The sequence below is a fragment of the Mesitornis unicolor genome, unplaced genomic scaffold, assembly GCF_000695765.1.
Source record: "Mesitornis unicolor isolate BGI_N332 unplaced genomic scaffold, ASM69576v1 scaffold26798, whole genome shotgun sequence".
NCBI lineage: Eukaryota > Metazoa > Chordata > Aves > Mesitornithiformes > Mesitornithidae > Mesitornis > Mesitornis unicolor.
The window spans coordinates 28855-41310 of record NW_010201555.1 but is presented as its reverse complement, the minus strand read 5'-3'; the positions used below and the strand labels follow the sequence as shown (position 1 = coordinate 41310).

The following is a 12456-nucleotide window of genomic DNA, read 5'->3' as shown; positions in this document are numbered from 1 at the left end:
TGTTTTATTTATGAGGTTATCATGACTTTTCCTGTAACAACGTGTGAGAACTGCGCCGTTGCTGCTAGGCATACGGCCCATGTAAACTCAGTAGGATTTTGGCAATACACCAGCGTAAACAATCTCAATGTATGAATTAACACCAATGGGTGACATAAATACAGGATTTTAAAAGCAAAGGCTTTGAACCAGGCTTGCCACCCAAGAGGCCGCAGCAGATGAATTTGAGGAGGAAGGCAGAGGCGCAGAAAGGCTGCATCTCTTTGCCCATGCAGGAGCCTGATCTTGGAAAGGTGACAGGAGAAACTGCAGTGAAACAGCAGGATGAGAAGTCCCAGCAGAGATCAAGCTCCGAAATGTCCAGCTTGACAGGATGTCTTGGGCATGACTGATAGTAATCTGTTTTAGGAATTTCAATAGTCATTACTGGTAGTAAATACTTGCCAAGTATCTTAGCGTTCTTCTGTGACTGTTACTTTCACCCCTCCTGCTTCCCCCCCCTCATTCCATCAGCTCAGGTATTTGCTAAACCCACCAGCAGTTTCATTTGCTACAGGACATGTTTTGCCCTAAAAAATGGCACTGACCCAAGCCCATCAGCATAAATTAACCTTGTTAAAACATAGGTTAGAAATGCAAATATTTCTGGTCAAAAGGAAAGCAATTCTGACCTGGTCTTCTCCTGGGAAAGTTTTAGCCATTTCTGACCAGGATTATATTCACTGCCTGGTGTCTCATCACTGTCCCCGACACACTATGGCAGATATTCAGACTCCAAAAAACTCCTTGGACTTCTGGTTTCTCTGCCAGCTGTGGTGCAGTCTCTGTCCGGAACTGAGAGAACAAACTCATTCCAGCAGGCAACCACCAAAATTAGTGTCCTTTTGGATTTGTGTATTTGCACTGATAAGGAGTTTAAGGAAAGAAAGAGAAGGAAAAGGAAAAGGAAAGAGCGAAAACTGTTCTTGAGATCTCACACCAGGGAAGTTAGAGGTAACTCCGTAGAAACCCCCATAGCTCTGCATATTTAAGGCACTAATAACGATACTTCAGACAGCATTGTCACACATATTTTAGAAGAGAGGTTTTTCTGAAAAGGGATGTGTGAACATAATGTTACACATATCACCCTGATCCTGCTTAGTGTGCTGTTTGCGTATTGAATTTGGTGAGAGTGGCTGTTATTTCTGGAAAAATGAGGAAATACTCTCAGCTAATTCCCCTGATTGTGAGCATCTCTCACACCCATTATTTATTATTTTCTCCAGCAACGTAATTTTACGTTCTTGGGTCCATTCCTGTGAAACGTCAATCACCTACAATTGCCATTGACATCAAGTCATTCTTTTAGACACAGAGAGAAAATACGGGTGATAGTGCAAAGCTACTGGTTTGAGCCATTCATGCAACTCTTTTTAAAACTTCTTCTTAGAGCAAGGACTTCATAGATCACACAGCGCATTGCTTACCCTTTCCTTCTATTCACTGAATCTCTCCTGCATCCTAGTTTGTTTTGGTGGGGGTTTTGGTTTGGTTGTTTTTTTCTGTGTGTGTGTGTGTGTGTGGCTTTTTCCCCCTGCCTCTGGAAATCACTACGGCTTCATTTCAGCAGGGATACACATCTCTTTTTGTAAAGCTCCCAAGTGAACATCCCACACTGGTTTCCAGAGCATTTATTTTGATCCTGAAAATTGCAGGCCTCAGGTAATCATCAAACCCACGAGTTTAAAAACATTACTACCTTGTTCTTGAATCATCAGAAGTACTATAAAATGTATCATTATACTTTGCTGCTACAAGCTGGAGAACAAACAAGGCAACAGAGAAGAAAACAAGTTTCAAAAATTATCCTGCTGGTCAAGAAACCATTTTCTTATGTAATAATTTTAAAAGCTTAAACCTTCCTTCTCTTAGTGTTTTTGCCTGCAATTTTAAGGGCTTTTACACTTAACATGTTGCTTCAACAGACAAGTTAAATTGGCCAACTAAGTGAATAGCATCACTTACTCTTCAGCTGTAGGAGATCATAAGGGTAAGATAAATGATGAGATATAAAAGTGGGGGAGAGATGAATATTGTGGCTCACAGTGTTCTGGACTGGTATTGCTGCCACTAACAGCAATAACAGAAATGCATACAAGTATCTTAAGTTTTGTATTATTTTTAAGTGTGAGTATTCTGGGAAGACTGAATGAACTTAAAACCTGTTTTTCTGAAAAAGAAAATCCGGAGTAAACCGCATTCAGCTATAATATAAATTATGTTTTTCAGATTTTAGCATAGGGGCACAGCAGTAATATTTTTTTCAGAATTTAATACTTAATTTGGTACTGAACACCAACAGTCAGGTCACTGCCATTTATTACATATTTGAGCGCACACACAGGCAGTGTAGGTGAACAACCATTCTCCATGGTGTTTTCAAAGGCAACCAACAGCTCGAACAACACTGTTCTAAAATGAGAGCAAAGGAAGAGCATTTTTTGGTCTCTACACGGTTCTTGCGCAGGGAGGGAGCAAGGAGGAGTAAGGAAGAAGCCCAGCAGGTTGCTAAGGCAGAAGGAGCAGCGTGTCCCCACTGATCCATTTGTGCTGCTTCCGGGACAGTCTCCCTCTCGTGCAGGACGTGAGCCATGGCTTAGAGCAAACATGCAACAGAGCTCACAGAGTAAACTACCTTCAGCTCTTGAGTATCCAACCCTTTACGTTCTAAAAGAGGGAAGGGATCACAGTTCAAACGCTTACAAGTAGGATGTCTTCCACTAGGGTTTCCAGGCTGCCGTGCAGTGCTGAAGCCCCAAAGGTGTCCTGGGACCCCCGACTCCTCCGACCACTGTAACCAATGCTAGAGAAGGCCATCATGCTACCTCGGCCATGTGGGGTTGCAGAGCAGTGAGAGAGCTGCAATACCACACTGCTGAATCCCAAAATATGCATGGGGTGGTGACAGGGGTGCCTGAGATGTATGTGCGGGCGAGGCTGCGTATTTTATTTTGAAATGAACTTGCTGGGGAGCCAGGAGGTCTCTGCTCAGAGCCTTTGCTGGGGCCTGAGACAGCTTTGGGTGGCATCTCCTAGAGCAACACCACAGACGGTGCTGAACCTAATCCAAGAGCTTCTGTGATGTCCAGTTACCTCACAGGTACTATTTATTTATGTATTAGAAACTTATTGACAGTTATATTAGTTATTGAAAATAAATCAGGGAAAGGACAGTAGCCATGTCCAGTTTTTCTTGGTGTGTACAATCCTGTTTTGCAGATCAATTTTTATAAAGTAATGAGAAAAGAAATACCTATTCATCCATTTATAAATCCATTTGTAATAACTCACTCAAGGATCACTGTTCTACTCTTGTTTCTCGCTGCTTCTCACAGCTTGATTCTCAAGTGCTTTACAGCAAAAAAGCTCTACCAAGGACCCTTCACCCCAGTTTTAAGACCACTAACATATTAAAAGTAAAGCTCATTTTTGCTCAGACTTGAATCACAGCAGCAACACTTACGTTAGTATGAAGAAGTTACATCATTAAAAGCAAAAACCAGAAACGATTTAACCCCTCAGCTAACAGTACTTGCTCCAGATATTCAGCTGAATTTGTAAAGCTACATTTGAAGGCAAATGTAAAGGAAAATACGCAGTTATCCTTCTCCATGAACTTACTTACATGGACAAATCACATGAATGATTCAAGAGTTAATAAGAATGTGATGAACTGCCACCACAGAAAGTAGTAATATAGTTCACAATAAAAGTAAATTCTCTCATTTTTAACTTTTGATTGAAGTTATGATAAGAAAAAATAATTAAAAATTGTAGATCATCTTCCCCCAGCATTTCACTAGAAAACTAATGGCAGCTCCAGGCTGGCCTCTTTCCAAGCAGCAGCATGTGCATGGAGCTTGAAGAGAAGTTCAGCATTTATGTTGCCGGTACCCCTACACAACAGCTCCTGCACACTCAACAACAACAGCGTCCACCGGCCACGGCTCCCATGTTTTCTTTTCCTTGTTTTCTTGGCCAAATAATACCTCAGAGAGCAGAAGCTGGGTGTGCAAACTGGCTTGTGTGTTGTCACTAGCACCCTGGATGCCAGTTTGGAAGCCCTCACCTTAAAGCTCTTCTGCCACCAGTCTGCATTTCCTGTGTGATTTGCTTTCTGCAGTCTTGCCAGTAGTCTATGGCAAAGGAAACAACGGAGAAATATTTTGAAGCTCTGACAACCACTCCTTCATTCAGGATTACACCCTCCTTCAGAAAACACCTCAGAACAAATTAACATACAATGTATTTTTAAATTCACTGTGTTTTGCTGGGAGTAAATAAAGTTAAGAAACAAGTTAGATTCATAAACGAAAATGTATTTCACCTTTTTACATGCTATACAGGTCATGCAAATACAGAAATCTACAGGTTATACAGTGACACCATAATAAAATATAATGTGACATTTGCCAAACACAACGTATCACAGCAAAACAAACTGGTTTTGTTTGTTTATTCTTTAGGAAACAGATGAAGGACTAATTTGGAAGACACAGTACCATGCTACAGCTTACTGCACAGTCAAAAGAAAGTCTTTCTCTGGAGTACACTAACATAAATAGAGCTGGGTTGTTGTAGGCATGATTTCTTTATACATCGCACATAACGTCATTGGTTACTTTCCCGTTGCTGGCTTTACAGAGCACAGGAACGGGGCTACAACTGAGCTCAAGCTACACGGTGAACTCCCTTAACATGTGAAAGAAAACCCAAACCAAAAGAAATAAAAAAGAAATCCCCCCGCCTCCAAGTTTTCACTTCTTTTGTGTTAGTGTCCAAAGAGAGTTGTGTTTATAATTTATTCTTATAAGGAACTGGACAAAAGCGTCCTCAGAGCAGCACATGATCAGGCATAAAGTTCTCATAGTTCACCAACAGAAATAAAGTTAACACTGTATAGCACATAATGTCTAGACATGATACATCTTGGCGTGAATTTTTCCATACAGATGCTTACAGAACATTGAGGGGGGCTGGTGGTGCTCCCCTACGCACATGCCTTAGCCTTTGTGTTTCTGCTGCAACATTCGCATAATTGTTTTGCTGCTGACTAAATCTTGGTTTGTTGAGCCTACAGGAAGCCAAAAAGTACTTCTCCACGTGATAGAAAGCCTGCTGGTATTCATCAAGTGTCTGCATCTTCAAAGCTTAACATGTATCTCACCCACCGACCACTCACTTGGATCTACTACAGCTATACTATATATATTAAGGGATTATACTTGGCATGTTGCCTACTTTGTTTACAGATGTTACACAAGTATGTTTTTAAACACATAATTGATAGTAGCTCCCGGACTAATTAATATTAACCTGTAAGTGCCACTAGTGACTAAAAGTGTCAACAGAACCATAACGGGATAACTCCCACACTCCACAGTCAGTAAGAAGGCTCTTTTGAATCCAGCAGCTGTATATTTTTCAAGCCTCTTCAGCTACAGTTTTGAATTATACACCTGCATAAAAGTTACTAGTAATTCCTTATTAAAGACAAAAAAAAAATAGGCACAAAACTAAAGTACAGAATATTATTTCATTTCAATGCACCGTGGGCAAACCTCATCATTATTTACAAGAAAAAGATGTCTAAATAGATGTACGATAAAGCTTAAGGAAGAGTAATTTCAACATAAAATGCACAGGTGAAAATCACAGTGAAGTGTTGAGATGAATTTTAAATTAAAAAAAGAAATAAGTGCTTTATTAGCAGCTAAAGCTCAAATCCTAATGCACTCTCAGTCTTCCCTGAAACCATCGAGGTTCTAGATCACTGGTTTCTGCCCAAAGCAGCCAGTTACTCAACATATTCCCTGGGAAGACAAAGGTATATTCAGCTCTGATTATTTGAAATCCAGTGTTCAAGGACTGCAGAAGCTTTTTCAAGTGACAAGCTCATATTTTACTGCCAGTAGCATCACAGGGACATATCTCCTCCACAAACTGCTACCTCTGTCAACTAAAAAAAGAGAGAGAAGAATATCAAGTCAGCTGTGCAAGTCAGATGACCTCGAATTTGTAATTTAACATACATTCTTGCAAAACAAACAAACAAACAAAAGCCAACCGTGACTTTGGCACTGAACTTTGAAACTGTCACTAAAGCCTATTATGCTTTTTTCAGGTTGTTTGCAGGCTTTCCAAGAGAAGTGATTCTACCCCGTGCTGCAGTATTCACAGCAGCAGCAAAGAGCAACACTACCATTTTCTAGGCTGGCCTCACTTTTAACTGTTTTCTTCATGCAAATAGGCTCCAAAGACTTATAGGAAAGGTATTGTATTAATGAATTTAAAAAGCAACTCTTCTCACTATATTCTGCATGTATAAAGGAAATGTTTCCATTTACCAGATACTTTTGATTGCTATGATATGCTCGGTTTGCATATGATGCCAATTTACAAAGAGCTGTAAATATTAAATACTATGCTGAGTGTATAGGAGACCAGCTTTCTTCTTCTCTCCACGTATGCTGTTTACAACTGCTATATTTTTCTGGGAAGCTCCTAAGTAATGACTGCAATTTATCATATCTAAGATGTTTATCACAATACTGTACCTTTATCTGTTCTGCTGAAAAGCGAGGTGGTCAACAGATAGAATTAAGTGTATTTTCCTGTCCTGGACTGTTAAATCCCTCAATCAAGTTTTTGTTACAGTCATCTAGGCTAATGGTATCACTGGACATCTTGGAGTACGTAGCTTGGCCTGTGAAATCCAAGAGATCTTCAAGAGCCTTGGCATTACTTGTCCCATTTTGGTCCAAAGAAACACCGGGCATGAGTTCATTCATGGGTGAATATTCGGGGATAGAGATAAGTTCTTCTTTTGAAACAGGGCTATACAAAAGATAAACGAAAGGAAGATGCAGAATAAGAGGTAACTTTTCATTACACAACAACCAAATTAATCTTCTGACTGTCCAAAAACTACTACTTATCTCAAGGCCAGCTGCAGCCAGCCTTTACCTAGAATATGTCCCAATCCAAACAAAAAGAGGTTTACCCTGTTCAGGATGGAAGGTCACACCTAATCTATAGTCCTTAAAGATTAAGGTTTGTGGTAGCTGTGTGATGTGAACACTTATCTCCTAAAAGCGCATTTCTAGTCATTTACTGCCAACTCATAATTTCAGTCTCTGCAGCATTCCCTTACTTAAATGTTTATTGCATCTTGCAAATTATTGACCTGATGCTGCAAACGCTTACCTAAACCACTCACACGTCACAACTTAAATAAGTTACCAGTTTGCAGAAGAGGAGGCAAGGGAAAGATTTCGCAGAGATTTCTGAAACCATGAAGGGGTGGTGGATAAGTTGAGGGCAAGACTACTGTTTATCAAATCCTGCAATACAAAACCTAGGAGGTGCCAAATGACACTGTTAAGAAACTGGGTGTAACATGAAACAAAGAATATAAAAGGTGAAAAGTAAAGTATTCCTAAATGAAAGAGAAAACTTTCTGTGTGTCTAATATTAATTCCACAATTTCTGTTGGTAGGTATGGTCCGTACCTCACATCCATGGACTGAACCTCATCTGCTGAATCTTCCATGCTGGCAGATTTCCCATCAACAGCTTCCAGCTGAATAAGTCCTGAAACTGACTTGAGTCCATTAGCAACTACGTCTTGGGAAGGGATTACAGAGGCAGCAGTTTCTAAGCTTTTATTTTTCAGGCAGGTTGCCAATCCATTGATCTCTATGAAAGAAGGTTAGAAATTATGATAGTAGCAACTTCTTTATTTAAAGAGTTTTTTAAAAAAATCACAAATGCTTTTAAGGTACAGACTGAGTAGAAAGGAAGCCTGACAATGTAGTAGGACTCAGTTTCATCTATGACTCATCATACTATACTGTCAATCCCTTTTTTCCACTCTGAAACAGCTCTTTATGCTACATCTTTTATATTTGAGAAAAGAGAGAATATATTATCTTTTATGTCATATACTAGAAGCCTTTACTTACTGGGGAAGTAAACAAAATACGGATAAATGCCAGACATGTATATTTTATTTCATAATTCTTTAAATATATGGATTTTTTTCATCAAGTCAAATAAAATGTAAGATTTAAAGTAATGCTATAAAAAGTTTGCAAGCTTGGTTGTGTGCAAGGATCTTCTACCTACAAAATTCGATGGTAGATTGCAGCAACCAAACCAAATTGCCAGATTGGAACTCCTCATTTACAGAAATGCTATGTCAGGCACTAAGATGGAGGAAAAACTTTCTTCTGCTTACACAGCAAAACAAAGCTGAGTCTCCAGTTTCTAACATTTGTCACTGATGCAAATGTAGCTGTTCTCTTTCAGATGAAAGCAAAGAACCTCTAATAATACACAGTGCTCTGACTGAAATTACAAAACTCCGAGAAGAACTGTGAAAACAGGTCAGAAAAATATGACAACTTTTACCTGGCTGGCTGAGAACAAGGGCCCTTGGTTGCTTTTCCACATTCAAAGTTGATGGTACCTCCAGTTTTGGCTCTTCCTTCTGTAATCAAAGTAATGAGTCAACTGTATCAGGCAAAGGACTGCAACCTTCACAGAACTGACTGGACTTGAAACTTCTGAGACTGTCCAGGGCCACAGGGTGGCCAGAGGTCATCAACAGCAAGAGAGGAATCTTTTTTTCCTCCTTTTTAATTAGGCATAAGATTTTATTTTAAGTTCAAAAAGAAAACATTGTCTGGAAGTAACTGAAGAAACAATTTTCTTAGTAGAAAGCTTAGAACAGAAGTGAAAACTTGACCCTGTCTCTTCCTAGCTGGACACAACTGCCTTTTTCTCAATCCTACATTCCTGGCAGGCTTCACACCGAGAGCTCAGTAACCAATTCACTGGCTGGTACAAAGCAGGAGAAGATCTGTCACAGCAGCAAACAGCACAGCTCCAGCAGCCAGGAATGGGCTCTTGCCCCATTCCTAAATCATAAAGAAGGCTGTAACAGCTGCATAAAACTGTGTCTCTGTAGCAGTGGCACAACAATAACTGTGACACAGCAACTGTCATTCTCGATTCGAAATGCCACTAAAATTTGGGTGCAGAGTGTGTCTAAGTACACCTACTAACATGGAACTACTCTAAAGTTTAATTTTGCCCACATATGGGCAATAACACGAAAGAAAAAAATCCTGCAACCACACACACTGTTTCATACCTTTATTTCTGGTGTTTCACTCCTCCTTGTTCTCTTCATTATTTCATCTATTCTCTAGAAATCAAAATAAATCAGATGGAATATTTAACACAATGAAGGATAAAGGAGAAAAAAAGTCAAAGAGAAAACATTTTTTCTTCTGTCATGACCTCATCCCTGCCTGTCTTGAAAAGGGAGAGTAGATAAGAAAAATAAAGAAAACGAAATACAGAAAACACATGGGAGCTGGCTTACACATATCAGATCTCACAGAGCATGACCTTCTCCATAGATGCACTTTAGACTCAAACATTTTAATACCAGGTGTTAGCAGTTATGAGCTGTGCTCAGCTCTGGAACTGCCATTATTTTCACCTAGTTGCTTTTCCAACTATTTCCAAATAGTTCCTTTCAAAATAGTTAGGCTTTTTGAAATAGAAAAGTAAAATGAAATATCTGAGGTTATTCTTGCAGGAAATGTGTAAGGTATTACCATAAAATTCTTTTTTTTTTTTCTTTTTTGTTAATTAAAAAAACCCCCTACCCAAACCCCTTGTCTCTTTGCACTACCGTGAGAGGAAACTATATCAGCTTTAAAGACCCTTTGGTTTCCTATTCTAATCTGCAACTGCAACATGCCTCCAGCTCAGTGGTAAACAGTTAAAAATAACATACTGGAGTAACACACATGGAAAGACGACCTTTGATAACCAGACAGAGGTTCTGCAGCTCTGCAGTTGTTATCTTTCCTGCCACAGAGCTGTAGATAAAGCTGAGTTACGCAGCTCCAGCCACTTCGTTGTGCCACACAGCCCTGCTGTCTCTGCATAACGCAAGCACAGAAAAGCCAGGTGGGAGAGAACTTGTTTGTTAACCACAGTGACTTTCTCAGTGACACAGAGCTTTTGTTGAGTAAGTTTTAAAACAAAGTCACTCATGTTCCTCAATAGCCGGTGATGTCCTGGACTGGGCAGCAATTGATGTTTGCCTTGGCACGCCATTCCCTGTTTGTCTCAGGCGTTTAGTTTCATGAGTAGAGGCTAATTCTGTTTGTTCAGTGCCTGGTAGAAAGTCATTTGCCCCAGGCAATTCCTCTTTGTACAAATTTTGATGTCCACCTTCCTCTAACATGCAAGTAGCAAATACTAAATTATGTGTAAATAGCAATCTGTAATCCCTCCTCAGTATTATTTCTGGATACTATTGGGTACTTCCTGGGTTATGTATTTAAACAAGAAATGAAGTAATTATCTCAAATGAGACAAACACCTACCTTCTTCCTCTCCAGTCTTTCTTGCTCAATTTGCTGCATGATTTGTTCCCTTTCAAGACGAAGTTGTTCAGCCGCCTCACGGGCTTTGATTTCTGCTTCTTCCCTCTAATCAAAAATGTGTAAAATATAATAGGGCCATTATTTCAGGCAGATTACCAGATACTATAAAGTATTTATTTCTGTGTGTGTGTATATATATATAAAAATACATAAATATATATAAAAATACATAAATACATATACATATATGTATAAAAATATATTTATATGTGTGTATATATATGTATATGAAGTTACACATTTACGTTTGAGAAAGTACCTGTTTCTCAAGTTTGGCTTGGAGCTCTTTTTCTTGCTTTTCTTTTAGCATTTGTTCTTCCTCAGCTCTTCTCCTGGCTTCCTCTTCTGCCTTTTTCCTGGCTGCTGCTTCTTCACGTTTTCTTTCCTCCTCCTTCTTACGAGCCTCTTCCTCTAGACGAAGTCTTTCTTCTTCTGCCTTTCTTTTCTGTTCTTCTCTTTCAAGCCTGCAAAAAATAGAACAGTCTGTTTAAAAGGCTTCATCTCGTTTAGCATGAATTCTATTATATCTATGACAGTAACTGATAATATATGCAGCAGCACACATTTTCATGAAAAATGCCAAGATACAACAAAGAAGTTGAGCGCATGATCAGAATTCAGGTTGCTATCAAACTTTTATTCCAATCTTATTTGCACTGTCTAAAATATTTCATAGAAATTATAATTTCCCTTGAAAAAACAGGTGTGTTCAAAAGAAACCAATTCCATTCTGACTTCAATGAGAGCTTCAATAATAAAAGCGAGTTTCAATAATAAAAATATCCCTCTTCCCCTGTACTTCACATTCAGAAAGCTGGTATCTATTAACAAGCAAGTACATTTTTCCTTCATTTCAGCTGAAAATAAGCAGATTTGATGAGTAGCAGCAAGCAAAGTCCACAAAACAGTTGTACACTAGAAAGAGTGGGTCTAAATTCCACCTGTGTTGTTCCATGGCCCACTCAGGGACATCAGGCTCCTCTGTCACCACATTCAAGAGCTGCTTTGACAACTGATCATTCTTATCTTGCATATTAGGGATTCAGGAAATATTTCCATTGAGCCAAACTGGCAGGTGCTGGCGATTCTGCCCCAGCCCCCATGTTTTCAACAGGAACAGACAAAGTCGAATTTAGATATGCAGAGTTAGTGGTTTAATATTAGAGGCTTGAAGGAAGGGCATGATTTGTTGACACCTGCAACTGGAATCCAAAGTGGAGAACAACCTAAAAGCTTGTTCCCAGAACAGAGCCAGAATTTCACTGCTTAGACACAGCAGCCTTCATTGTGGCCACCCTCTTAAAACCCTCAACTGCCTACAACCAAGCTGTGTCAGAGATGAACTTCAGGTGAATTTGTTGAATGATACAGGCATATTTAAGGCATATACTATTACTGCAAGACTGTTTCTTCTACATGGACTAGCTCATTTAAAACTGCCTCAAATACTTTTTTACAACATAAAATACTTCATGTATGTCCAGACTGCAGTGTGCAATACACTGCAGTTTGGACACACCAGAAGTATTTGGATGAGTAACAGTTTGTTCAGGCCCCTTAAAGAGGCCAAATTATTATTTTCTAACTTCACTATAATAATAAAGACTGCAAAAGACACCAATGAATTCTGAGTCTAAGTTGAAACAAATTAATGCTTACATGTAAGCTCCCACCCTGATTGTAAAACTACCACAGCTTCAAGCATCTTCAAGGATACAGGTTAAATTATTAGGTAGTAACTTTCATAAATCAATAGATACCTCTCCCGTTCTTCTCTTTCCTGCCTCTCCCTTTCTTCTTGCTCTTTTTGCAGGCGGGCCTGTCGTCTTTTTTCAGCTAGAATTTTTGAAGCTTCTTCTGCATCAGTTGTCCCTGCCGTGATCTTCCCTAGGAGAAGATGGCCAAGGGCAGAAAGTCAGGCAGGGAACAGAGAGGGTGCACAGCA

The 12456-nt window shown here is 39.4% G+C and overlaps 1 protein-coding gene across 1 annotated transcript in view; it reads right to left on the bottom strand.

The window, feature by feature from the left end:
• Positions 1–5459: 5459 nt before the first annotated feature.
• Positions 5460–12456, bottom strand: part of MAP7D2 (MAP7 domain containing 2) — a gene marked incomplete at its 5' end in the record, with an annotated part of 34488 nt that continues 27491 nt past the window's right edge. Inside the window, 8 exons of the mRNA XM_010190142.1 lie at positions 5460–5994; positions 6600–6879; positions 7554–7740; positions 8455–8533; positions 9200–9253; positions 10452–10556; positions 10771–10975; positions 12272–12398. Of these exons, the coding sequence (XP_010188444.1) occupies positions 6630–6879; positions 7554–7740; positions 8455–8533; positions 9200–9253; positions 10452–10556; positions 10771–10975; positions 12272–12398 (1007 nt within the window). The remainder of the gene's footprint in view (positions 5995–6599; positions 6880–7553; positions 7741–8454; positions 8534–9199; positions 9254–10451; positions 10557–10770; positions 10976–12271; positions 12399–12456) is intronic.